This window comes from Ascidiella aspersa, chromosome 2 (assembly GCF_963924565.1).
Source record: "Ascidiella aspersa chromosome 2, kaAscAspe10.2, whole genome shotgun sequence".
Classification (NCBI taxonomy): Eukaryota; Metazoa; Chordata; class Ascidiacea; order Phlebobranchia; family Ascidiidae; genus Ascidiella; species Ascidiella aspersa.
The window spans coordinates 13,333,744-13,360,954 of NC_139448.1; the positions used below are offsets into that span (position 1 = coordinate 13,333,744).

The following is a 27,211-nucleotide window of genomic DNA, read 5'->3' on the forward strand; positions in this document are numbered from 1 at the left end:
CACACTTGTTTGGCCTGGTTTGTATGCGAATTTTCGTCCTTACAAAAATTTGGCGGCAAATAAATTAACACAAAGGAATAATGCATTTATTTTGGGTGGGGGACAACCGGTACATCATATTAACGAATAACGCCCTCCAGGTTAGAAATAGTTGTACGAAACCGAAAAATTAGATTGTATACGATCGAGCGTGTTCTAGTAGTATTTTCCCTTGACAAAATTAAAACCGCTCAAAATTGAATTACACGGCCACCCCGTCCTATTGTTGAGAATCTATGTTTTATCCCATCGTTTAAGAATCTATGTTTTATTTTGCATGTGATGTTTCCAGGTGTCGGGCACTGTTAAATCGATACGAGCCACTTGCGCGCTCGTCTTGATTGATTCGCTGCCAAGGACTGACGGGCGCCCCCTAGTGGGAAGGCTGCACGCTTCCGAAGTCGAGAAAGATTTGGCAGATGACGTCATGCCGCTTTCCAGGTAAACTGAGCACTATTAAGCGAGTAGCATATTTATTTAACTTTGCCGTGCGCGAATTTTAACCGTGTTCTGTTACATTAAGAAGTCCTGCTAACTTCTATCGGTCGTTGTGGCTAAATTTTCATTATTAAATTGACCATTGATACCTTTCCTCTGTATACAGTTTGGACAAACCCCTTAATCTAATCTCTGCATTTTTGTAACTGTGCTTTCCGCAGTTAGTAGATACATGTTGTTAACGTCATACCATTTTTTTGCGGTGATCATGCGAAATGACTTACTAAACAGATAAAACTTTATAGTATAATTCTTTGAGTCGTAGTAAGACGTAATAAGAATATCAAAGTTTAAAAACGTTCAAAATGATACGTACTTTTGTATGGGCTTTGATATTTTTATTACATAAAACTTACATATTTCAAACACTTTCGTTGTATACGTCACCCTTAAAACTGGGTGTTTTTAAAAACTTCAGTGCGTTTTTCTTTTTTACAGGTTGCGAGTAGGTCAAGCGGTGAAATGTCACGTGATCGGCTGCCGCAGCGTCCGCACTCACCAGTTCCTCGAAATCACCAACCGATCCGCCACCAGGGGCGTGCCGGAGCTGAGCATGATGCGCACTCGGGCCACTGCGCAGCTCGGTGACCTCTCGTTGACCGAGCGCTTCCCGCCCGGCACGCACGTGACCGCCTACGTCAAACATGTAAGTGTTCCAATCGGTGTATTTCGGGTGTATTTTTCATCGCACTTCGTATTCGATGTTGTGTTTTTTTGTGGGATTAGTTGCGGTGACCTCCGTTTGTTAGTTTGCCTTTTTTTTTTAGGTAAAACGTGGAATTTAATTTATGAACATCTGACATCTCTATACCTGTAATACGAAGGGAAAACAGGCGTTTTTTACATTATCGCGTAACTTATCATTAGGAAAATACTAAAAAAAATGTGTATACTGTATACTTCAGCTTACACAACGAAGTAAAAATAAAGTTTTAAAAAATCTTTAGCATAAGCGAACTATTTTCATTTTTAGTATGACAAAAAAAGCAACGGCGTTCGTGTCGAGGTGGAACCAGGGGTTAACGCCTTTCTTCCCCGCCTACTAGCCTCGCAGCAGCCTTTGACGGCCCGAAAGGCCGAGACCCGGTTTCGACCGGGCCGCGGGTTCCATTGCGCAGTGGTGCGGAACGATGGAAAACACCTAATTTTGAGCAGAAGAGGTAACATTTTGAGCTCTACACAAAGCAGAGATTTTGTTTAAGTAAAGTGAAAATTTTGTGAAAATTGGATGGTTATTTTTCAAAATAGTTAACTAATATTTAAAGCTATTATTTTTTGGCATGTTATTTTTGTTTAAATATCTTATTCTACCCACTTTTTTGTGGATTCACATTTAAAAACAAATCACGGCCGCCCATTTAAGTACTATTATTTTAAACCCACCGAAATAGAAAGCAGGTCTAATAATTAAAAAAGCAATTAGGTAAGACGAAAATGTGATAACAACGTGATATTTTGGCGAATGTTGTTTTGTCCGGTCAATTGCTGATTGTCAGACACTCGCCGGACAATGGCAAGTGTCAATTTTAATTCAACATCAACCCTGCTTTAGGTGCGTTGATTGACCTCAGCACTAAAGAAGACGTTCAGGTTCTTGCCAAGGGTTGTGTCACCAACGGGGAAGTCCGCAAAGTGGTTCCCGACGGGCTGCTGGTTCACACCGAACCCAAAAGTCACGGCAAGATCTTCATTACGGACCTCAGAGATGAATTTCACGAACAGCCACTTGAAGATTTCAAAGTCGGGAGTGTTGTCAGGTAAAACGTGATACCCAATGCAAACTGAATATAAAAAGAAGATATCTCCTCTCCCTAATACACGTTAATGGCGACAATGACTACAAATGGCAACGATATACTTTAGACTTTCTTGTCTGAGTCAAAATCAGTCATTTATAGGTTTTATTTATAGAGAAATCTATTTCGCCAATCCGGCATCATCAATCTCTGAAAAAACAAACACAAAATAATTTAAACACGTAAACTAGGTGGTAGCAATTAAAAGACGTAATATTCACTCTTTTTAAGTCCCTGTCATTTCTTAAATTATTGTAACTTTCCAGTTTTCAAATAGTTTTCAAATAATATTCGTTATGGTTGTCCCAATGTCAATGGAACTTAGCTATCTTAAGATTTAACTGACAGGTGCGCTGTTGTCGACTGCCACAATTCCGATCAACTCGTTTTCTCCGCGCGTCACTCAAATGTGGGTGACGTCACCACTGACGTTGTGGATCCTGACGTCACCGCCACCGACTTATCGCCAAAACAACGGATTCGTGGTTACATCAAGTCTTCGTCCCAGGCAAGAGACGATTTAATTTTAAAGTTTTTCGTTGATTTGATACATTTTACTATATTATTTGCATGTTTTTTTAACAATTTTCCTCGTGTGTGCCTTATACCGAGAATTTATTGAACTGCCGACAAAACGGCGTGGCGAAAAAATTAACTTAATGTATGCGAAACCAGCTCAAAACCAACAGTGTGGTTGGTATGCAGAAATTTGCGTCAATATAATTTCATTGAAAAAAGGCTCGGCCAACCTGAAACAGTCTCCCACTGGTTAAGAAGCGCTACTCAAAAGGTTGTAACTTCTTTGTTTTATCTAGGCTGGAATTTTCGTCACTCTGTCGCGCGTTTGTCACGGTCGAGTGACTTTCAAGCGAGCAAGCAAATACTACGTGGCGAAACAAGACAAAATGGCCGAGTACTTTCCCGCCGGCAAACTGGTTCACTGCTCCGTAGTCAGGTATGCATTTCCAACTTCATTGTGCGTGAAAAGTGAAGTTCAACTGTGTATGTGTGTGTGTGTGTGTGTATGTGTGTGTGTGTGTGTGTGTGTGTGTGTGTGTGCGTGCGAGTGTGTTAAGGATCTTATACGATATTGTTGTGAAAAATCATATACGGCTGTAACTGTAACGGTCTTTAAGATAAAGTGTGTTGTGTTGTGCGATTTCTAATGCTCAAGGGTGCCGATAGGTTATTTGAGAATTTTTAAGAATTTTTGGCTCACATTGGTGAACTTATTGATACAACAATTTGTGCACGATTAGAGACCATTATATTAAGTGACATTTTCCTACATGTTTTAAGTTGTTTGTGTTGTTCCAGTTTCATTTATAGTGACATTGTACTAAAACACGAAAATTCCAGTCGGTGTGCCGTAAGCCATAAAAGGTTGAGAACCACATTTGTAACCGATCATTCAACTTTTTGTTTCGCAAACAGTGTTTCGCCCAAAGACGGCAAGGTTGAGCTTTCATTGTTGGAGGAGGACACTGGTCATCCGGATCCTCTTCCGGAGTCACTCAAACTTCCTCTTCGTGGAGCAAATAAGAGAACTGCAGGAAAGAACGACCACGGAGAAACGGCGTCTAAGTAAGATCAATTTTAAAAAAAAATTCAAGTTGAATCTTTTTTTTTTATAAGATTAATTTTTTATTTCTATTAAAGGTTTTTGCGATCATTTACCATTTTGTGAGTTTTCTGGTTTATTTTTAGAAAACGCAAGACGGAGATAAAGCCAAAGATTGAATCGAAAGTGATCGTCGAGGAAATGATAAAAAATCCCGTTAAAGAAACCAAAAAAGTCAAGGTATGTGAAATCGAATAGTTTTGCCCCATACTATTTTTCTAACAGCAGTCGTCTGCTTTATATTCAAACCCCGGAATGCCCACCGCAACAATAACCACTGCAGTTATTTAAAAACCGAAGAGCTCTCAAAACAAACGTTTTCTTTTGAAGTTTATTTTGGGATCAAAACAAACTCCGAATCCCTTTGGAACGGGGGGTGGCGGCTTAGTTATCTTTTCGCTCCATACGGCGCCATATTGGATTTCCTGTTCCCAAAGATCCGAGCGTGCAATGGCGGGAGACAATGCCCCTAAACTGCCGGCAGAAGATATTTCTGTGCTCCCAATATCCCGTTACCGTATCCTTTGCGCTATACGGTACACCTACGCGCGCGAAAAGAAGCGACTCTAAGAGCGTCGCTGCAAAATACGAGCGATTGTACGATTAAAATTGGCACCCAATGATAAGTCGGCTGCGTTTACCCCGACGGGCTCGCGTATAAATAGCCCGCGATTGCTTCCTGCATATCCTGGCAGTTGGCCAAGGATTGGATTACAATTCAATGAATTTAAACAAAGTTAATGCAGAACGGTTTCGATTGTGTCGCGTTGAGCCAAAAAGCATTGACAACAATACAGGTGTCTAAATAATCGTACTTGCTTGCCACAGGGTGTATGAATCTTTGAATGCCTTTAAATACATTTACCTATTAAAAAGTCCTTTTTTTCCAAAAGTTTTTAAAGTTAGAATTTACTTTATTTGCACCTTGAGTTATGTTTTTAAAAAGTACCGCAGTAAAATAATTTTTTATACCATATGTTATTTTGTTTACCATCGCATTTATACAGTTTTGTTTTCAAATTATATTCAGAATACGTAAAAGTGTTACTACTTTAGGTTTATGGAAATATATATACATTTGAAAAGTCTTGGAATTTATTTCATAAAAATGCATTACAACTCTGTCGTAGATGTGTAGGGTTTTGTATTGCTTTTTAACTAGCATTTTGCAGGTTGTATTTATTTATTTTTTCTCTAACAATCACTTTGTTGGCGCACCGTATTCGCCCACTGGTTACAAATGATACTGCGCAAAACTAAAGATCAAAATTCAAAACACTCATAAGAAAAGTTGTAAGGGTGATTATTAACCGACACACCTATTTTAACTAACTCACGTAATAGCCCATGTAAATTTGTATAAGCACTATAAGAGGGCTGATACAACAAAAAAAGAAAAAAATCTGAACTAAATTGACCAACTTGTGTGATAACGTGGGATAAAACCGACACCCAATCCTTCCAAGGTTTAAAGTGTTTGTTTTTCCACGGGAAAAAAAATTGTTCCCATAAATGCGTGAACGTTTCTCGCACGGCTTGCAATTTTACCGAGCTCTCATATTTGCCGCCCGCTCCAAATGATTATATTATTACAATAATAATAAAACTCCAATGAGAAAACAATCAAACTCTCGCCTTTCTTTTCCGCCCCGAAAGAGTCCGATTTCGATTTTTCCCCGACCTAAAAACAAAGGCGGTGCGATTGGTACGTGACGAAAGTAGAAGAGCGAACGCTCTCGAGAAGTTTCAAACGATGCAAGGGCATTGTCGCGTCACAGACGGGCGCATTGTGACGTCGCCGGTGGCTGACAGGCGATGGAAGTTGGCGACGAGTGTGCCAATCAACTCTGGTCGCCTGGAAAGGGGGAATCGCAGGCGAGACAATCGCGCCGAAAGGGTGTTTCCGCGTTTTGGCACTTTTGCCAATCACCCTCGAGCCTTCTGTCGTTCAGGCAGGTTTGCCCTGCGCTAAAGTATTTTTCTCACGGATCGAGCCCTGCGAACGAACCGAAACCTAGAAACCTTTGTGTGTGACGTCACTCTCTCTTTCTCTCTGTAGCCCGTAATTTCCGCACGGCTGTTTTCCTGTGTTTTTTCCTTTGTACTTTAAGTCGCGCTTCTGCTCTTAGCACTGTCCGTCAAAACATCGATCTTAAAATATCGCGCTAAACGTATTTCCATCCTGTTGAAATACGGCAATGGAGTAATTTCCTACATTATATGTCTATTGTCTATGCTCTATGGCAGTGGTTCCCAACACGTTTTTAAGGCGAACCATTTTGAAAAAAAAATAATTTTGTATAATCTTGCTATCCAAGCAAATACAAGATTACGTTGCAAACAAACTGCACTACAAAAGCAGTTACTTTTTCCGAAAATAATATGTTTATTAAATCACTAATGAGATAGTTGTGCTCGCTTGCTCTCAGTTAGTTTTTGAAATTTTCACGCATGTCAGCTTTAACTTTCAGCCGGTTTCGCTGTTTAGTTTTCATATTTTGTGATTATGATTTCCAGTCTTGTGAAAAGATACAATATGCCTGAAAAACAAGCGACCCCCAAAAATAATCAGGCGACCCAACTTTGGGTCTTAACCCATGCGTTGGGAACCACTGCTCTATGGCACAGATCCCTATTTTTTTGTGAACTTTGTTTTTTTTTTCGCAATTTTTAAGTGAACTGTGGCCCAGTTTTGACAAACAAGAACAAAACTTTGTCAATCAATACAACACTATATTTTAGGTTTGAAGTAATTAAGACAAAAGTTTTATTTTGAATCGTTTTAAAGTTCTCTATGGACCCTAAAGTGTAGACCGCTCTTTAAGAATAACTGCTGTAGATTGTTGAGCCAATTTTTCCCACAATTCTATTTTTACGTTATTCACATTTGTATTTCGCTCTTTAATTGTTAAGATACTCCGTGTACAGATTAAAGGACCTAAAACCGTGGAATATACCAACGATGACGTCATGGACCCGGGGTTCGTTTGGGAGGATGACGTCAAAGTATCACGTGATAGCGATGAGGAAGGTGACAGCGGAATCGAAGACAACAAGCCGGTATGAAGTTCAAAAGATTGATTCTCAAGATAATGAATTGCAAAGCCAAAATGGTCGAGTGGATCGATTCGAGCTTGTGTACTTTTAGATTAATGTTAACTGAAGATGATACAAGTTCGTATCAAAACGTCCTAATCTAGATGATTTCGATGTACTCGACCTTTTTGGCTTTGCAGTTTATTATCAATCTACATTACATATTCGTGCCTAATGTACCCAATTCTAAAGATAATACATGTTTTTTTCGCCAGATAAAATAACGTGAATTTTCTTTTTCGAGTAAAAGAGAATTACGCAATACTGGAAACCCCTTTTTTACAAAAAAAATTGCCGTTTCAACAATATTAAATTAATTTTAATAAAGGCAACGGGAATCCGAACGTTTCATGCCGATATAGTTCGTTCAATAAATTCAACCTAACATTGCCAACTGTACATAATGCGAACGTCCAACGACGTACGACGTCATAACGCTTCGGTCCTTCTCCAGGCGAAAACATCGAAGAAGCAAATCCAAGAGGCACAGGAGAAAGAGGAGAGTGAGATCAGGAGAAAGGAGGAGGAGCTAATGGACGACGACAGGACTCCTCAGAGCGCAGCTGAATGGGAAAGGATAATGGTGTCCAACCCGCAGAACTCGATGGTGCGTGAAAACTAATGGATCCGATCCGATACTGAAGTCTTTATCATTGTACAGGAATTCATTAATAACACACAAAGGCTTACATAAGTGGATTCATATCTTATTCAAATAGAATACAAAACAAGGTTATTAAAACAGAAACAGCATCAGTGTAAGTTAAAAACATCATCGCCAAACACTTACAAAATAACTATAACAATGTGAACTCCTACCGCGACAAGGTGGTAACACCAACTGCCGAAAGGACAACTACAATGTCAAGGCACCATGTGCTCAGTAACCTTTGACCGTATGACCGCAAATAATAGAATGCTTACACATTTAAAGAGGTCATAAAGCACATCGAAATGCGCATTAGCAAACTCACTGTTAATGTTAACAGTGGGCATTAAACCAGTTTAATCATAGGATAGGATATGATTTAATTTAGAACATATTAAAAAATCGACGAAATTAAATTGTTTGGCAATATTTGGCATTCCCAGGAGACAGCGAAAGACCGTAAGGTTCATCTAATCAGCTGTCTCCTGGTTTAGATTCAGTTCGAGAAAACTGTAAAATTAAAACGCTAAATTCGAAACATAAAACAGGCAGAAATCGTTGTATGTTAAATACAGCAACTAATACTACCTTATACTCATTTCAAATTAAATATAAAACAAGAATGTTATGGGAAATGCATATACCTTATAAACAGATTAGTATGTGTATTATTGTGCAGGCAACTAAGTTAATTACCAGCAACAATTGTAAAAAGTCTAGTTCTGATTATTGTCGTACTAATGCATAGTAAAGGATAAATCTAAGACAAAAGCACAAACCAAATGAGCACAAAACAAAAAACAAACTCCTTTGAATTAAAAGTAACAGTAACATGGGAATTTTTTTAAGAGAAAAATCCCTTTTACGTGAACTTAAAGTTTTCCTGTATTTCCCCCAGTGTTGTAATGACTTAGATAATGATTTTAGTCAATGACTTGAATTAAGTGCACTTAAGTCTTTCGTACAAATGACTTGAATTTGTGTCAAATTACTTGGTTGAAAGGAAGTGTTTTCATAATGCAATTGTTTTTAGAATTGGGCAACTCATCTAAATTTCCACGTAAAGCAGTCTGTTAACTATGGGTTGCGTTTTTGTTATTTTTAATTGAGATATTGCCTACAATAATAGGACGGCTTTAGCAATATTAATATTTTAACCTTTTATTAAAACTTGATTCAAAGCAGACTTGCTCTAAAAATGACTTGGAATAGGCCTGGTTATTTATTGAAAATTACTTAACTAGGACTTAAGTTATTTTAGAATTAACTTGAGTGGCATTTCGAAACACTTGTTTACAACACTGTTTCCCTCTCTTTGCAGATGTGGGTTCGCTTCATGGCCTTCCACCTGCACGCCACTGAGATCGACAAGGCGAGGGCGGTCGGCGAAAAAGCGCTTAAGACCATTTCGTTCCGGTGAGTAAAACAGGCAGTACGATTTTTTTAGTAAGTGCTGCTTAAGCTACAGAAGGAGCTAGCGGTTTTTCGCTGTCAGCATCAAAATTATCTGCAAAATGGTATCAGATTAAACGAGTGTGTTTATTCTCATTACAATTGAAATGATTTGATAAAAACCTTTGTGAGCGCTATTTTTTTTTTCATTAACACTTTGACATAACGGCACATTGTGTTTAAATAGTTTATCGACGTACGTAATATATTTTACTTTTCGGCCGCTCGTAATGCTGAAGTACCTCCTCAAAAGTGGTTTAAATGATTCATGGCACAGATTTTGTTAATTAGAATTATGACTATATAATAATAAAACGTTTAAATTAACTTTATTTAGTGCGTTATTGTTTTCCGAAAGGCTGCGAAGCAGTACCTCACTTTCCGGAGACTTTTTCTTTGTTTAACCCCTAAAACGTTTCCGACTTTTTGTTCAATCTTCACCTGAAAGAAATATAGCTCGTTCTTACCTGTACGGGGTTATAACATTTTTTTATTTCGTTGCTTCTCGCGCAGGGAAGAGAATGAGAAGCTGAACATCTGGGTGTCGCTTCTCAACCTCGAGAACCTGTACGGCTCCGACGCGCAGCTGGAGGAGACACTAGGGCGCGCTATGCAACACAACGACCAGCTCAAGCTTCTCACGCACCTCAGCGACATCTACGTCAAGTCGGGCAAACTGGAGGCAAGTGTTCTTGCAATAAGGGAACAAACGCCACACTTCTGCTTTAAAGTCGTTTTGCTTGGCAAAATTTTTCCGGAAAATATTTGTGCATTTTTTTCCTTTCTTTGGAAGTTTGCGTAACAAACGCACCATTGTTTCTCGAGCCGACTGCCTATTTCGTCCCACAATGTAAATAACCGATTATTATTATTATTTGTTGGATAGATTTTTTTTCTAAACAAAAATTGTGCTTATCTTAAAAATGTTGCCGTCTAATTCCATTTTTTTGCTATTTTCAAAAATATATTTTTATAATTTTGAAGCAATTTGTTAACTCCATAAAGCCGAATGTTAAACGTTGTTTTCGGTAACGACCGCAATTTCAATTTTTATGCAATGATTCGAATTTACTTCAGAAAGCGGACGAGGTCTTCGCGAAGATGACTCGAAAGTATCGACGGAACAAGGAAGTGTGGAGCTCCTACCTCCGATACCTGATGGAGGAGGGAAGACACGAGGACGCCCAGGAGGCCTTCAAGAAGTCCCTTCAAGCTCTCGAGAAGAAGAACCGTAAGCCAAAAATCTAGTCATGTTGTTTTTTTGGTTTTTTGGTGTAAACTTAAATAAACGCTGATAATTCTAGTTTTAGTTTTTTAATATTTTGTGCGTTATAAATTTATTTGTTTATTTTTGTTATTATATTTTAATCTTTACCGAAATGCTATTTTAGCCAAAAGCGATTTTTAGCAGAGTGATTAAAATGCGCCTCAAGAAAAAAGCGTAATGGTCACTGTCAACGAATTACTGCCATTTACATTTCAATAAGAATAAGTTTTGATTTGGACAACATTACTTGATATTTGAACGTAACTGGGATTCTAATTATTAAGCTAAATATGTCCAGTACCTTTTATTTTATCCGTTAAAACACAATCAGAAGGCATTTCGAGATCATCTAGTGCCGCAATCTGCTATACGTATTACGTATAGTTTCGAAAACTAGGCCAACTGAAAAAACTCGTAGTTTAATAACAACAATATAATAAAATTACCAACACAACCAAATTCTGCTTCATAAAGGTCCAAAGTATATGCAAACAATACCAACTGGTTTAAGGTGTGTTCTGTTGCCATTTTTTCGAACTTTCCAGGTTTACTCATACAGCTACTAAATAATTCGTTGTATATGTTGTCGTCGTATGACTCTAATAAAGACCATTTAAGTTTTATAGCGTGTTAAGCATAATTTTGATGTTTAAGAGGGAGCCTTACACACCCTTTATTCGTGTCGATATGATTTTCAAGTTCGGTCGAATGGAGTTCTCACTGGGCGACCCTGAGAGACTTAAGGCATTTCAAAAATGACATGTTTACAGCGTGTTAAGCATATTTATGATATTTAAGAGAAAGAATCTTACGCCCTTTATAATCCTATCGACAGACCTCGAGATGATTTCCAAGTTCGGTCGAATGGAGTTCTCACTTGGCGATTCCGAGAGAGGACGTACCATCTTCGAGAACGCGCTGAGCAACTACCCGAAGCGAACTGACATGTGGTCGTTGTACGTCGACGCCCTAACCAAAGCCAAGTTGATCGACGAAGCCAGGTAACTGATTACGACATTCACGCTCTTCGGCTATAGTTGCCTTGTGTTGTTTTTAGAATGCTGTCTAGCGGTATTTCTCAATTTTTTTCTAGACATATAATAATTATTGAAGCAGGTAATCTTGAGACTACAGTGAAACATTAAACTGATTCAAGGTCGGTCGTTCTATAAGTCATTCAGATTGAAATAAATTTTGTCATAAAATTGCATCGTCAGCCATAATAACAGCGCAAACAAAACCTCACTTAAAGTAGAACTTGCTTTCTATCGAAGTCATGTCGTCATTTGTTTGCAAAGATGACACATTTTTTTAGATAACAATTAGTAATGGTAAATATCCTGTTAGGTAATTGTGATGGAAACTATTATAAAAATGATAAGCTTTTTTTTTTACTTTTTCTTGTAATAAGCCAAACAGCAAGGCGTAATCCTAAATTCCTGTAATCTAAGATAACCCGAACTACGTGGGTGATATTGATCTACCTGACACGCTCATTTAACACAGCTTCTGTCAACCAACAATAGAGACTGTATAAGAGAAATAGTTTCGCCAAAAATTCTGGCTAAACCTATATCGTGCAAGCCGTCGATGATTCACCGTGAATCTGGTAAATTACACAACGACCAAAAAGCGCCACGCACGCGATGACGTCAGCGTTTTGGAATTCGAAAAAAAATGCGACGTCGCGCGCCCCGAGTGCCGCTGCCCTTACGTATTGCGTAACGTCCGCGTTTTGACGTCAGCGCGTCCATAGGTATACGTTCACGCAGCCGTGATTCGGCGAACCGCTTGTTTGATGAGCGTGTGTAGATTCCATCGCTCGTCGTCCATTGTTGATCAGGCTCTGCGAGTGCGTTTGTTTAACGGCGACCTCGTCCAATTCACGGCAAAAGTTTTTCGGCCTAAGTTGTTAGCGTTCTCTTCTTGCCATTTGCTTTGAAGTGAAATATGCTCGGTGACATTGGCATGCTTTTTAGCAGTTGCTCTTTTTGTCCTCTTTTACAATCAAAGCAAATAAGGTTTTATTTTTTGAAAAATTATAGTTTTATGTTGTTGTTTTTTTTCAAACATTTTTGATAGATGGGGCAGTCAACGTGTTCTTTTAAGTAATCAAAATCAAATCGTTTGTATAATAACAAAACCTTGGGGATTACCGTTTTGATAAATTTGGCGAGGTAAATATTGCAAGAAGCTCGCACTAATTGTAGAAGTACAATGTCAACCGTTTAAATTTTAATCATGACCCTATAGTGTGTGTGTGTGTGTGATTTGTGACGTACAATAAGGTTACAAATGGTCAGATTCAAGGTTTAACCTTTCTCCATTTTTTCCCCACTTACCCGTTGTCGCGCGCCTTTGAAGTTCAGTGACCTTGGATTGCTGACGGTTGTTCGATATTTGATTCCTAATACTTCGAATTTAATTTTTGCGTTCTTCACTATTTTCGCTCTATGGTCTTACAATGGAGAATCATGTGTCCTACTTACTGATCTGTTTACACATCAGAACAATTCGTAAGAAGGCTTAATTTGTTTCCACATCTCCCAACGCAAATACTTAAATTATTAACGCCTGATTTCTAGTGAATTTTTATTTTCTCGTTTTTGGGGAGTTGTGTTCCAGTGAAATATTTAACACCAGATAGTTTAATAAAATATTAAAAAAAACTCTGGGGGGCATGAAGTAATAAAACATTCAGTCATGGAAGCAACTTTATTCTACTTTTAACGCAACAATGTGGGATTTTGGGATTTTGTTAACAAGATTTTTTTAGGTTCATTGTTTGCCATTCTTCCCTTGCAACAAAATACGACCGCATATACACCATGGGCCTTTTATGGCTGCCGCGCAACCGGCTGGCAAATATTTTTTGCAAGTCGTTGGCGAAAGCATTTCCGGAAACTTGACGTTTCTCCTATACGCAAAGTTACAAAAGCGCCTTGTTGTTTTTTGTCGCTCATAGCATATTTCCTCGAACTCTGAAACGCAGGTTTCTTTCTCCCCCAGTTAGTAAAACGCTGAATTAAAAAATATGGCTGAAGGAGGGCGGACTCGAAGGTCAATGCAATCAGGCGTAGGGCAAACATAAAATCGTACGGTGTTTGTTTTTTGTCTGCTTGCGAGGCAAGTTACGCCACGACTGCCGTGGCCCACGTTAAGTGTGTATACGACCGGGTTTACCAATGTACAAGGGCCTGGGTCGCACGTTTAGCTCACCTCAAAACAATGGAGAAGGGCATTTGCTGATTGCATATTGCTGCTCTTTTCTTGCCCAACATATGTCGTCAAAAGAAAATATTTTTTCACCAACTTCGGCTTTGTATGTAGATTTTTCAACTGTAAAAAATAAACACCGTTTGCAAAGTTAATAGCTACCTTTTCTTTATTGCACTTGGAAGATTCCCCAAAATACTAAAATGTATTTTTGCCTTCTAACTGCCGCACAACTACTTCACATCGTCATTTACAATCGGAATGACACCAAATTATTTCTAATAAGTTAAGCACGGGTATGTAAAAAAAACTAGAGCCTGTATGGGTTCACAATCGAGTATTTTTGGGCAATATACTTCGTAGGTTTTTGCGCGTATTTATCCGGTTTCTTAAAAGTCTAGCAAAACAACAAGAGTAATAATTTAAGGGTGGTTGTGTAACAATTGTGTGTCGTGTCGGAATTTGCTTATGACCCCATAGATTTGAATGTTTTGATGTGCTAGCTGGATTCAAAACATTTTTACGATTGCGGGTTTCTCGTATAGTATTGAGTTATCTTTGTATTCCAAGGCAATTTCAAAAGGTCAAAGCCGACCCTTGCCTAGTCACTGTTGACGCAATAAAACGACCCAGTTAGCATGGAGAAACATCGTCTGTTAGTTAAAAATTAACCTACACAGTCCTATTGTGATGGCGAAATTTTGCTCGGTGCAAATCCAATTCGAGTTTTCTTTGTAGTTATCCGTTGGTTATTGTTCAAACGCTAATACCGAGCGGGCGTATTTTTGCAGTTAAAAATAAACTCAATCTCGGCGTCTACTGCTTTTCTGAAGTGTGCTTGTCTGTTAATGTCCCTTTATAGAAGCTAAAAAATCTATGATTTTGGTGTTTTTTTTAACGAGATTTCATATAGTTACACCGTTTTTCAATATTTCAACAGTAAACACAAGCAGGGCTGCGGAGTCGGACTCGGGACTCGAGGAGTCGGACTCGGGTTTAGTTCTTTGGCCGGAGTCGGACTCGGGTTATTTTTAACCGATTCCGCAGCCCTGAACACAAGTGCAAGTTTTTGCAATTTCACCTGTTTTCAAGTGGCACAGACATTTGTTTTCACCGTAATAGACCGTTTTATCCGCTCTAATTACCATCACGAGTTTTATTTTTTCTGACCCCAACAAACACTTTCGCTTTTATGTGCAGGCGAGTATTCGACCGGGTGATTTCCCTCCCGATCTCGAGCAAAAGTATGCGCGCCTTCTTCAAGCGTTACGTCGAGTTCGAGACGCGTCACGGCAGCGACAGTTCAGTGGCCCAAGTGCGGCAGAAGGCACTCGACTACATCAACTCGGAGACCGCTCGCGTGATGGAAGACTAACAACGACTCTCGTTATCTTTTGCCGTTACTTCTCTCTGGCTAAGATATATGGGATGAAGTTACACCTTGACATGTTACGCGTCCGCTTCTTGTTAGATAGATATATGATTTTATTTGGAACGTCAAAAACAAAAAATGGTCGAAATCAAAACGTTTAGCAATATTTGACATTCCCAGGAGACCGCGAAAGACCGTAATCGAATCAGCTGTCTCCCGGTTTAGATTCAATTCGAAAAAACTGTAAAATTAAAACACAAAGTTTGAATTGCATACAGTATATACATTACTTTTAATCGTGTTGGTTTCACCTGCTACATTAGTTGACTAAACTAATTGCATTTAGTGTTTTTTTAACCTGGGAGGCTAGATAGCAGTGTAAACAGGCCATCGACTATAAAACTGTTGGTGTAAAATTCATCGTCCCTGCTTTCGTCGGCTAGCGTGGTAAAATTATTTGGTGCTGCTCGAGTAACGAAGAAAAGTGTCGTTCCCGCCGTATTTCATGAAATAAATCCGAACTGCCCAATCAGTTGCGTCTTCAGTTTTAATAGTTTATGTAGAGCAGAGTTGGATCAATTGTAATTGAAATTGATGTAATTAAGTACAGTTTTCAATGTAATTGTAATGTAATTAAAACAGTTTAATTTCGTGCTATTCTAATGGTAATTATAATTTGCTAAACTTTTAGCTCAATACACTGATATTGAGAAAATTGTGGTTTCGATAATGTTCCACGTTGTTTATTTTATTTGGAAAGCGATGAGACATAACTGTTTTCCATATTTTAGCAGCAATAGAAATTGTAATTGATGTAATTAATTACATTACTTGCAATTTATTATGCTAACTATGCCGTTCGACATAAATTTGTTTAGCGTTAAGGAACTGCAATATCGTCAGATGCTGACTTCTTATGTAGGTAAAAAATTGCTTCTGTTGGTTAAAATGCATCATTTTATTTGGTATTACAGTGCCACTAATTAAATGGCCTGCCAATGTAGAACCGAAAAGTTATTTTTCAAGGATAACGCAGGTATAGGATTTTTTTGTAGCCTAATGGGGCTTTTATCCAATATATATTCTCAAATCGTGGAAATCTATCAGTGCTATATTTTTTGTGGTCACATTATTGTCTGGTAATGCACTGATTCTCAACTCTGTATGGCTAACGGCACCCTCGAAAATATTAAATAGATGTTCGGCACCCCGACTGAAGTTTTCGTTAAGAGTATGTTACTGAATTTTTTACTATAAATGGAACTGGAACAATGCAATCAACTTTAAACATGTAGGAAAATGTCATTTCATATAATGGTCTCTGATCGTTAGAAATAGTTGTATCAAGAATCTTACCAATTGAGCAAAAATTAGATTCGCAAAATACCTATCGGCACCCTTGAGCATTACAAATCGCACACCAGGGCGCCGCGGTACCCCGGTTGAGAAGCACTGGTGTAATGCTACATAACACTTCCATGATTTGTACAAAAATGAGAACTGAGGTGCATATTTTAAGTCGTCAAAGTTTTCATAATAATTCTAATGATTAGCAGCAACATTTAAGGATTGCCTTTGTTTCACAGCATTCAGTAAATCCAAGTTAACTGTTGAGAAAGACTACACAGGAAATAAGTCGTCCCAAAAGAAAACATCGTTGAGCGGGATGCCTCTGTTAGTTTACCGCTTTTAGTATAAACAATGCTTCAACTACATTTGTATGGCGAACAATGTCTTGCTAATTTTGTGTAGGCCGATTCGGCTTTTAAGGAAACCACAATTGTTCCTTAAAAAGACTACAGTTATACCGGAGTCTGTTTTTGATACCACATTCTTTCTCCGACTGCGCTGGCGTTATGTTTATTGTCGTTACATTTCACCTACTGTTTGTGCAAAGAAATTATTTGACCCACGAGTTGTCCTACTTTTTCTTGCCCACACTGTTATTATATTAGTTCTTCTTTAAACACCATGTTTAGATTGCTTTTATAATATATATATATATATATATAAATGTGTTGTTCCATTTTGATTTCGTAGACACTGAACCTTTTTATTGACCAAATAACTGAGGCTAAAAATGCCTAATTTCCGGCAATATGTCCGATATACGGCCGATGCCAGATACTCACTAGTATTGTAGATCGACCGATACCCGATTTTTTTTATATACCTGGGAAATGTTCTAAACTTGAATTAATTGGAAAATAAAATTCAAATATCGTTTTAGATTATATACCTTCATTAATAATTGAACTATTATTTTGCATATTAACTTGGTGTGATGCTAAAACCAATTTTTTTTTATCAAAAAATGGTTAAGTTATTTGTTGTACACTGTACAGGAAACGTTATATCAAATTTTCATACTAAAATATTGGCCAAAGTATCGGCCCACGTTTACCGATGGCGATATTTCGGTAGAAGCCAAATATCGGCCGATATTATCGGTAAACCCGATATATCGGTCTATCTCTAATTAGTATCGTAATGGTCTTAACCGATTTGAAAAATATTTTTACTTTTTTAAACTTGTACTTTAAGAATTGTTATCGAATCCTACTACCTAGGTTGTTTGCTAAAATGGATTACCAATACAATGTACATTTGGCATTCCCTAAGACGGGTTAAGAAACGAGTGTAGTAACTTGAAGAAGTTGATCTTTTCTGAACTCGATACATAAAATAACGTCTGGAAAAAAAGGTACAGGCGTCTCTGACAAAAAAAACGAATTAATATGAATCGTTTATTGTCAAATCATACAAAAACATAGCAGCACAACAGCTTGGTATACAAAATGTAACCTGCGAAATTCCCTACACAAGGTCTTAAAAGAGGGGCCAGATAACACGAAGACGTTGTTACGCTGGCGGACTAAAAAAACAACAACAATGCTCTTACGCACAAAAAACGTCACACTTTGGGCATCGCGGATTCGAGTCTCATCTTCATGAGGGGCACGAGCTTTAGGTGGTCATCGGCGCACTGGCACATGCAATCGCCGAACTTGGACTCAACCTCAGTTTGGCCGGCGCTGGCCATCATGTCCTTGGCACTGTCCTGGCAGGTCAACATGCAGCGCTGCAGCCGCTTCTGGAAGTCGTCTAGCTCTGTATTGCAAATAGATTTTAGTTGAGGTTGTTCTAATTATATTTTATTGGTTTTTAAACGCTTTGTGGTGTCACTATCTGGGTGAAAAAGCATACACAGTACATCTACCAATAGAAAAAGTGGATGCATATTTTCAGGTGGATATCGTTAGTGAGGTTGATGTTTTTACCCGGACATAGCATTAGTTTAAAATCGTTTTTTTTTTTTGTTTGAAGCCCTACAACAAAGAAGAAAAACTACCATCAAAAGATAGGTTGCCCAAACCTTAAAAGCCAAATCAAAAATGCTGTTGTCTGTACACTGTAAAACCATGTTGTTACACTTGAAGCATGTCAAACAAAACAGGGATAACTGTGTAGACTCTATAAAGCGAAGAATTCACATGGATTTTTCTATGGTGAACCATTGTACCGGTTGTGCACACCTTCTGGACCAAATTATCATTGGTATGAAGACTTTTGGGTAGAATAAGAGCCTACATAGTTGAAGTACAAAAAATAAAAAATAATCACAATGTTGAGCTAAGGGATATATAACCTTGATATAGTAATTGATGATCATTATCATAGACCATTTTGAACAATTGACTTTTCAACTATATTGTTCCCTAGTCATTTGACTCAATGACATTAGTTCAAGTCAAGTAATTTGTCCAAAAACAATAAGCCAATTCACAAAACAAGTCATTACAATACTGCGCATCATTGTCAATTAGAAGAATGGGTCCATACATTATATTGTGTCAGACATTTGCAAAAGCCAAGTAGGTAAATATTTGTTTGGTTTGTTCAAACCACTTTACAGCTATTGTTGATAATAACAACAAAAAATACAGGCATTTTCATTGCAAAAAAGTATACAACTTAAAGTGGCATAGCTGAATTTATGTAATAATAGTAAATGTGCCACCAAGTAAATGGTGCCAATTCACAGCAATACACCCACATTACCTGCCACGGGTAATTGGGGCCCTGCCTGCATCCTAGTAAAAACATTGCCAGCATGTGAGTCAAAGCATCAACTGACTTCTGTACATTGCAACATACGGTTACACTGCAGCACATCAAAATGATGCTGCGCTATGAAGGCAAATTGTAACAGGAATAGAACTGTTGTGTATTTACACCACCCACATATTTTGATCAGTGTCTGAGATTTTTAGACTCCACCAAGCAAGCACAGTTTGGTACAATTACAATATGGATCTGTTGTGAAATATGCTATCACAAACACAACATTGCTTTTGGGCAATAACACTGTGCGAGTTAGCGTTTGGGTGGGATAAGTATTATTATATTTTTCATTTAATAATAACACTTGACCCACCCTTACCCAAACGCTAACCCTAACCCAAATAATGTTTCTTATGGTAGGATTCTAGACCAGCGCCAAATCATTTGTTACGAAAACAAAAGCTATATGTTTTTAAACCTACTACCCCTATGTTCAAAAATAGTTCAGCCGTTTATATTTTAGCGAAGAATAAAATATAGTTTAGAAGTTTTCTACCACATAAAATGACATGCCCAACTGTACAATTGATTGTGATATTGTACAGTATGTAGACTGGGCTGAACAGATACAAGAAATATAAAGTAATTTACTAACCTTGTTTTATCATTGATTGTACTTTAGAAACAGGCTGTTGGCTATTACGTATACATTCCTGAACCTCTTCAGCAGAGTAAGTTTTGCTTTCACAGCATTTGGCACTTTGCAAGAGAACTTTTCGCTATAAAATATATATAATCTTGTTAAATTTAAAAAATGCATTTTTTTATAGTTCTAGTCATTTAAGAACCTGTAGGTCTCTTATATGATTCTTTTCCAAGTCCCTTTGCATTTGACTAGCAGCATCATCAATTTTCTTTAGGGAGTCTTGGACTTTTTGCTCCATTTTATAACCCAGTAATTAATTAATAGAAATAATTTAAAATGTAATAAAAACTAAGGTTTGTTAAAATGGTGAAATTCTGAACACCTCTGGAATAATTGTACATGTCTAGTTCGTTAATTATATATTTTATTTAAAAAAAGAACAGTTATTTTAATAAACTTAATAATACTTTGACAAAATAACTAATTAAATTGACAACATAAAAAATCATTTAAATGAATATGCAAGCTGAAAAACCCTATGCATTCGTCATTAAACATGTGAATCCCCAATATATATTTGCAGGAATGAGCTAATCACGTAAGAAAGCTTATACTTCCGCTTTCCGTTTCGAATTGCTGTGCTGCATACGGAAAGCAAGCCTATTCAGCAAGCCGCAACTCATAAAACACGTGCGTTTGAGAAAGGTTATGGAAAGCTACTGTCACTTGGTAGGGGATCCACCGATTGTCCTGCCTCTATTGAAGTTCACGAGGTACCGAAAGTCTCCGAAAATTTCCGAACGTAAAAAAGAAAATCAAACAAGAGTCCGTTCGGATTTCCGTATAAGGTAAAGCGATCGTGTGCGAAAGGTGCCGACGCCGCTGGGAGAAAACGGCGATTCGGCGCGAAGGTTTTCCATATTTGGAATACGGAGAAAAAGCCCGTAAAGGAGAAACACGAGCGCCGAAGTACATAACTCGAAATTACGCCTTGGTTTTAGGAATTTTCGAAAAGTTATTACCCTGAATGTATTAGAAAGATTGTTTTCGACACATTGGTAGTAAAATCAACGCGTTTTTGTAGGATTAAACGGCACAAAATCGCGAAATTCCACATTGTGCGTGAGACGTGACGTCAGGCAGCGTAACCCCGATGGCTGGTAGACTCTGATAAAACCGTCGCGGGCAAGCGCACAGGCATTCATTCTCAATACGCGCTTGGCTAAGTCAGGTACAGCAGACTCCTATCGTAGCATGCAACCTTGAGTGCAGCGCTTTTTCGCGACAAGTCAAGATTGGATTTCAATTGCAATTCAGAGAGTTTAGTGAGTCATCACACATTTATATGACTCAAAGTCAGGTGATTCTTTCAGTTGGAACATCTATTGCGCTTTGCCGACCGATATCACTGAAACAACCCGAATGTTGGCTCAGATGGGTGAATCGTTGGCAGTGGATAATCAAGCTTGGAAATTTTTGGAATACGGTGCACCCAGTTCGCCGTGTTCAATCGGAGAAGACAGCGAGTTACAGATTAACCTATCACTGAAAACAAATCATAAGTTGATGATTGGAGACGGCTACGACCTATTGTGGCCCGAAAGCGATTTTGACGTCTTTAATTTAAACCAGGACAACGACAACAACAGCAATCAGTTTCTTGTGCCAGCCACCAACCACGTTTGTCCAAACGCAACGTCGTCGTCGACGACAGAAGTTAGTAACACTTCGGCGTCATCAGATATACATACGCAAAGCAGTACAAACACGGAAGACAGAACCGCCGCTGCATCCTCACAGAGTAGCGTGGGTGGCTTAGATTTTTTATCTGCTGCTGCTACCACCACTCTGAAACCAACTACTGCTGGCACTGTCAGTTTTGCCAGCGCTCAGGACGGTCGCAACTTACTGCAAGCTGAATCAACAGCGACTGCTGAAAGCCAGCGGCTCAACAGCCGGGACAACAGTTCGCCATTGGACGATTTATTCACCGACACTCAACCTGCAACAGGCACACTGGATAACAGTGCGCCCTTCACAAGGGACCCAAGGCTGTCAGTGGGCAGCACAAGTGACATTTCGTCCTACTCGACCAGCTACGACAGCGACAGTTTCGGTTCGAACCAACGCCATTTTGGTTCGCGCTCAAGGGTGGTGTCTTGCAGCGAGCTGTCCACCTACTCACAGGCTCCGTCGCTCTCCACCGAAGGACAAGGTGAATACGTGTTTCCAATTAAAACCATATGGGATCGAATCATTTGATTAACCCTAAATTTATGTTGTATTAGTTAAAGTTAGTGATTACCATTATTAAGCTATAGTAGACTTTCCTCTGCGCATAACACATACTTTTCCACTAACGAAAAACGTAAGCTCTAAAAGCGCGGTTAAACTGTTTGCACATTTTTTCTCGTAGCCCCCGGCAATATTCTTACACTATCTTCTTCGAAAAAACATTCTAGTCGCGTTGACATCATAAGTTTACGGATGCTAGGCAACTTCAAATTATTTGTTTGCAAAAAGTTAGTTTACAAACTACAATGTCGCGATAATAGCCGCCCACTTGAGATTTAACTTGCTTGAGGCCGCCATTTTAAAGCAATTAACGGTAATAAGTTCGAATTAGCGAGCGTCGCCATTGGCTTAAGGCTTGTCGAGGCGCTGTCGCATATTATTTTCCAGTAATTTTTTGTTTGCCCCGATTAGCCTTATTGCCTTATACGTCAACGAATTGATGTATAAGGCCGCCATTAAAGGGTAAAACATGGCAATTATGACGTTCGGTTCAACACAACGCGTATTGGCTGTCTATACCTTCAAGTGGAAAATAATTATTCAATTAAATCTTTTTTTCTGCCTGGTATTTATCTGCCAAAACAAGGCTGAAAACTCGGTCAAACGCGAAATGCAGTCAACAGGGAACTTAGTCCAAAAAGAAAATAGCGTCGCATAAGTAAATAAATATTGTGTTATGCCAGTCAGCATTACCGTTATTATGTCAGCAGTGTAGTATTTTGTTAGTGTGGCACAGTGGAAATAGTTTAGTAAGTAAATATTTTAAACTAGCAAATTGATTTTGTTTCTAGATACAACAATGCAATCTGTGTATTTGACTCCACAAGAGCCTTTTGGCCACGTTATGTCCACTCCCAGCGTATTGGGAACTTCAGAAATGCTGGCCGCCGACACAAACGGACCAATGTCAGCCCTGATGCACTCCAACCAATCAGCACTGGACAGCGCCATGCAGGGAGCCTACTCAGTCAATGGATACCAGCCTTCCCCTTCAGCGTCTTCGATGTGCTCAGCGCCAAGCCCTGATTCCAGCTTTCAAACGCGGGAACAGCAACCGCAAATCTATTCCCGTAGTAGTGGATTACAAATGATGTACTCGTCCCCGCCCAGCAGCGAAGCGTCGCGCACCACAAGTCCCCCAACCGTGGCAAGGCACGCCTCGGTAATATCGCGCGCTTATTCCACCACACAATACCCGGGCGCACCGGTCTCTGAGCCGCGGCCGTTTGTGACTTTCTCCCAAGCGTCAAGCCACGTTGCCGCGCCCGATTCTCCTGCTAGGGGCGAGTGCGAGGCAAGCGGCAGCGAAATTGCGCCGGCCGCTTTTGCCGGCAGCATTCCGAGCAAGATCGACGGGCTCGACACCTTGTACGCGCCGACCAGCAGCTCAGACCACCAGGAATTGTTTTCGGTGATCCAGTCCAGCCCCCAAGTCAACATCCAGTCGTCGGCAATTAAGCGTGAGCCCTATTCGCCTGGACAACAGCAGGTCTACGAGCCTTTGAGTGACCAACAGCTGCAGACCTGTGACTTGACCGAGCAGCATCGGGCCGGACAAATCACACAGGCTGAACTGGAATACCATAAGTTCGCCTCGAAGTTTCACCCAGTCAACGAGGTCTGCAACACCTTCGAGCGCGTCGATATCTTCAACCCGACAATGCCGAGCAATTCCCAAGACGAAAAGATCTACAACGGGAACATCGTGCTCACGAGCGGCGACCAAGTGCCTTACCCTTGCACCAGCTTCGAGAGGAGCTCAGAAGTCGATCCCCTTTACCAGTGCCACAGTAACGTGCCGCCGCCACCGCTCTTCGATTCCCGGCCATTTTCCTCGCGCACGCCGGGTTGCGGCGACGTTTTTCCCGCGGACGTTTACGGATCGCACGATCTCCAAAAGCGCGTCTTCCAGCCTTTGCAGTCGTCCTCCTTTAGTGCCGTCGGCTTCGAGATGGAGCTAGGCTCGCCGGCCGGGGTCAAGGCGCCGCCGCCGCCTTACGCCTACCTATCGCCCGAAATAAACCTCAGTGACAATGTCGAGTTCGGGCACCCGGCGCACGCGTACAGGGGCAACTGCCACGCGGCCAGCTTCGCAGTGCCTTCCTACCCCGACACGCGGATTTCCGACTTCCACGTACGATCGGTCCTCGAGCATCCAAAGAAGACGCCCAAGGGCCGCGGCAAGTCGGGCAAGTCCCCGTACGACAAGCCCTACGCCTGCCCGATGCACGGCTGCGAAAAGAAGTTCTCGCGCACCGACGAACTCAACCGCCACGTACGAATTCACACAGGTAATTTAAAGATTCCTAATTAAAATAAATTTTATTTTTATTTTTTGGTTATTTTAAAAGCACTACATTTTAGTGATTGACAATTATTCCAAATTGTATTAAATATAAGTGAATACATTTTTTCAAAGTTTTTTGATTAATTTTCGATAATATGAAAGACAAACATTTTTGTGTGCTGTTTTACTGGTCAAGTCAAAAACAAGGTTTTTTTTCTCGTTTTTAGGCGACAAGCCCTTCCTCTGCACCGAGTGCAACCGGCGCTTCTCGCGCAGCGACCACCTGCGCACGCACATGCGCACACACACCGGCGAGAAGCCCTACCACTGCACCATCTGCCCGAAGCGGTTCGCGCGAAGCGACGAGTGCAAACGCCACAAGAAGATCCACGACAAGGTCAAGACCAAGAAGGTGACCGCCGGCGGCAGCAAGCAAGCACGGAGCCGGGTTTCGGCAGGACAAAACGCCGTCTCCGCCCCGGCGGCGGTCGCCCTCTCGCCGTACCCGATGTCAGAGCACATTTCCGGCCAACAGCAAGTGTTCCTGCCAGTCGACAGCAGCGGCCTCTCGTCGCATTGCTATCCCTATTAGGCTTATTTCGCCTGGCGCTTGACAACAGAACGAACCCGACGCTGTAAGCCGCGATGTTTTGGCGGATGCTAAACATAAATTTCTCAGACCAAAAGACGGTTTTGTGGTGGCGGTGGATGTAACTGTTATTAAGCTAAAAACTTCGTGCCGTTACCGCGACGGGAGCGTTCTGTTACCGTGTTTATCTCTATCTTTTAAACCTATTAAGAGCTGCCAATTCGTGGCAATTGCATAATAACGTGGGTAACCTTCAGAGTGTTACAGGCAAGTTCTTGCCGAAAAACCTACCGACTGGCCACAAACTAAGAAGCTTACCCATTTTATTATTAAAGGTTTTCGTGGTCCATTTTTGCTTCATAGATATATTGCGTTTTGTTTGCTTTTTTACATGAGCTTGAAAGATATATCGTTCAGGTGTAATGTCAGCAGTAATCGTAAGCTTATTTTATTACGCAACAAGTTCTTCAAAATTCCAACGTGGCAGATTTCTATAGGTGTAAAAAAGCAAGTAAAACTTGACGTTGATTCGTGCTTTTACATGCCTTGCAAGACGCTAAAGTTCCTTCCAATAAGTTACCAATAAATGTTTGCACCAAATTTTGTTGAACTACATGTTTATTCGTAAGTTCAGAACCAATGTTCCTGTTTTGTGTTCCTTTTGCCTTTACATCACAATGCAATATTATGTGAATGCTCCAAAGAAGCATTTGTTTGCAACTATATTCATTATTTTCAATGATCAGCATTAGCAAATGCGAAACAACACCTTGTTATGCCCCTGAGAAGGTGTATGGTATGAGCATTGTATTTTTTATTGTTCCAAGCTTTGCTGTGATATCTAGACTATTTCGTTTTTCGTCATTATTTAGCAGGCTGCTTCCTATTATTGCCCGTCTGGGTTACATGAAATTGTGTTTTCTCTGCGCCGTTGATCGGTGTTATTGTTGTTTTTTGTCGCTTTTGTCGCTTTTTGACTTGTCAACAAAAATAAAAAGAGACACAGACGTAAGTTTGTTGCTGCATTTTGCAGGTATATCTTGCAATATATCTAATGCGAAGGCGTGGGAAATTGCAATAGAAAAATAAGTTTATAAATACGTTAGATAACGACGTTCAGTAGTTTCCAACGTTTTTTTTTTCGAGACAACAGTCAGACGGAGTGGGTGGGTGTTTGTGCAGGACACCGGAACTGTTGTTCAGACGTTTGGTAAAATTCAGGTAGACTTGAGACGATTTAGTCATTTGACTGTTGGACTTTCCCAAAAGAAGCAGTGCTGCTAAAATGTCATCTTTGCAATTAGACAAAAGAATCAACAACAGGCTTTCCCCCGAAAATAAAACATTACATCACCGGAAAGTGTTGAGTAGGTGGACCGACTGGGCCGTAGGGTTTCTTCGGAATATACGCAAAGTGACAAATCTTTTGAGCGACATGTAAGTGACGATTTTCTTTTGTAACGGAAACCGCCCTCTCTACAGGACCGTTCACCACAACAACTTCTAGTGACTGGACAAGGCGTATTTGACTACGATAAATTGTTTATCATCTCTATAACCCTCATTAGGACAAACAAGTTTGCCTGTTTAACACTGCGGTCTTCCCCAGTAATACTCTTTGAAATATCAAATGGCCGCCATTTTATATCTGAAGTCAGACGTTTAAATGTTATTTCAAACTCAACTGGGAGTATTAATCACCTTGGACAAGTACTACGTTGCAGACAAGCGATCTATGTATTATGTAGTCAAATAAATATAAAACTGATTGAATAATCACAAAAAAATATTTCGTTTGAATCCACTGAGATGTGTCGACATTTCGCGTTGTCTGAAAAAGGTTTCGAAGCAACCGTTTAAGAGGGCTTTAATGAATTAACACAAAAATAATGTGCTTATAGTCGAAAAGTTTATGCTCCTTTCTGTAGATGATACCGCGCTATTGCTATACGGGTTAAAGTATTAGAAGTTCCTATTTCAAAATTTTACTATTTATCAATATGTATATAACATAGGCTACGATTTAGCAAAACAATAAATTTCTGTTTCAATCTCCAAGTAGGAAAGTGGTTATCGTTATATGACTAAAACATTTGTCATATATAAAACATTGTTAATTCGCATTTGAAATTAAAAGAACAGTAATATTTCGTACTGTTAAAAATGACACAGAGAAAATGTGGACAGCGAAACGTTCGAAGTACAATTTTGTTTGAAGATTAATATTGAGAAAGTCATTCTGGAAACACTCTTTATATCACGTTTTCACATTCATCAGTCGGTGTAATACCAAACGATGTCGTAATCGTTTAGCAGTGCGTCA

The 27,211-nt window shown here is 39.6% G+C and overlaps 3 protein-coding genes across 3 annotated transcripts in view; 2 read left to right on the forward strand and 1 right to left on the reverse strand.

Moving 5' to 3' along the window:
* Positions 1-15,526, forward strand: part of LOC146163797 (protein RRP5 homolog) — a 44,085-nt gene extending 28,559 nt beyond the window's left edge. Inside the window, exons 24-38 of the mRNA XM_083380592.1 lie at positions 332-480; positions 976-1,183; positions 1,511-1,697; positions 2,090-2,294; positions 2,682-2,841; positions 3,149-3,288; positions 3,768-3,917; positions 4,041-4,134; positions 6,883-7,014; positions 7,505-7,657; positions 9,021-9,115; positions 9,665-9,833; positions 10,229-10,382; positions 11,254-11,419; positions 14,835-15,526. Of these exons, the coding sequence (XP_083236718.1) occupies positions 332-480; positions 976-1,183; positions 1,511-1,697; positions 2,090-2,294; positions 2,682-2,841; positions 3,149-3,288; positions 3,768-3,917; positions 4,041-4,134; positions 6,883-7,014; positions 7,505-7,657; positions 9,021-9,115; positions 9,665-9,833; positions 10,229-10,382; positions 11,254-11,419; positions 14,835-15,009 (2,337 nt within the window). The 3' untranslated portion in view covers positions 15,010-15,526. The remainder of the gene's footprint in view (positions 1-331; positions 481-975; positions 1,184-1,510; positions 1,698-2,089; positions 2,295-2,681; positions 2,842-3,148; positions 3,289-3,767; positions 3,918-4,040; positions 4,135-6,882; positions 7,015-7,504; positions 7,658-9,020; positions 9,116-9,664; positions 9,834-10,228; positions 10,383-11,253; positions 11,420-14,834) is intronic.
* Positions 15,527-17,745: 2,219 nt separating this feature from the next.
* On the reverse strand, positions 17,746-20,341 carry LOC146163799 (protein FAM136A-like). The gene is made up of 3 exons (XM_083382578.1): positions 19,920-20,341; positions 19,727-19,850; positions 17,746-18,117 (listed from the first exon to the last, which is right to left on the reverse strand). The coding sequence occupies exons 1-3, from the start codon at positions 20,013-20,015 to the stop codon at positions 17,921-17,923; spliced, it is 417 nt and encodes a 138-aa protein (XP_083238704.1). The 5' UTR covers positions 20,016-20,341; the 3' UTR covers positions 17,746-17,920.
* Positions 20,342-20,935: 594 nt separating this feature from the next.
* Positions 20,936-25,894, forward strand: LOC146163800 (uncharacterized). Its single transcript, XM_083381296.1, has 3 exons — positions 20,936-21,932; positions 22,804-24,303; positions 24,527-25,894. The coding sequence occupies exons 1-3, from the start codon at positions 21,140-21,142 to the stop codon at positions 24,889-24,891; spliced, it is 2,658 nt and encodes an 885-aa protein (XP_083237422.1). The 5' UTR covers positions 20,936-21,139; the 3' UTR covers positions 24,892-25,894.
* The last annotated feature ends 1,317 nt before the right edge of the window (positions 25,895-27,211 follow it).

Coding starts and splice junctions, on each gene's coding strand:
- LOC146163800 (XM_083381296.1), top strand. CDS start 21,140: ATGTTGGCTCAGATGGGTGAATCGTTGGCAGTGGATAATCAAGCTTGG. Junction 21,933..22,803: donor GCTCTCCACCGAAGGACAAG/GTGAATACGTGT, acceptor TTTTGTTTCTAG/ATACAACAATGCAATCTGTG. Junction 24,304..24,526: donor CCACGTACGAATTCACACAG/GTAATTTAAAGA, acceptor TCTCGTTTTTAG/GCGACAAGCCCTTCCTCTGC.
- LOC146163799 (XM_083382578.1), bottom strand. CDS start 20,015: ATGGAGCAAAAAGTCCAAGACTCCCTAAAGAAAATTGATGATGCTGCT. Junction 19,851..19,919: donor ATCATATAAGAGACCTACAG/GTTCTTAAATGA, acceptor TATATTTTATAG/CGAAAAGTTCTCTTGCAAAG. Junction 18,118..19,726: donor ACAATCAATGATAAAACAAG/GTTAGTAAATTA, acceptor TTTGCAATACAG/AGCTAGACGACTTCCAGAAG.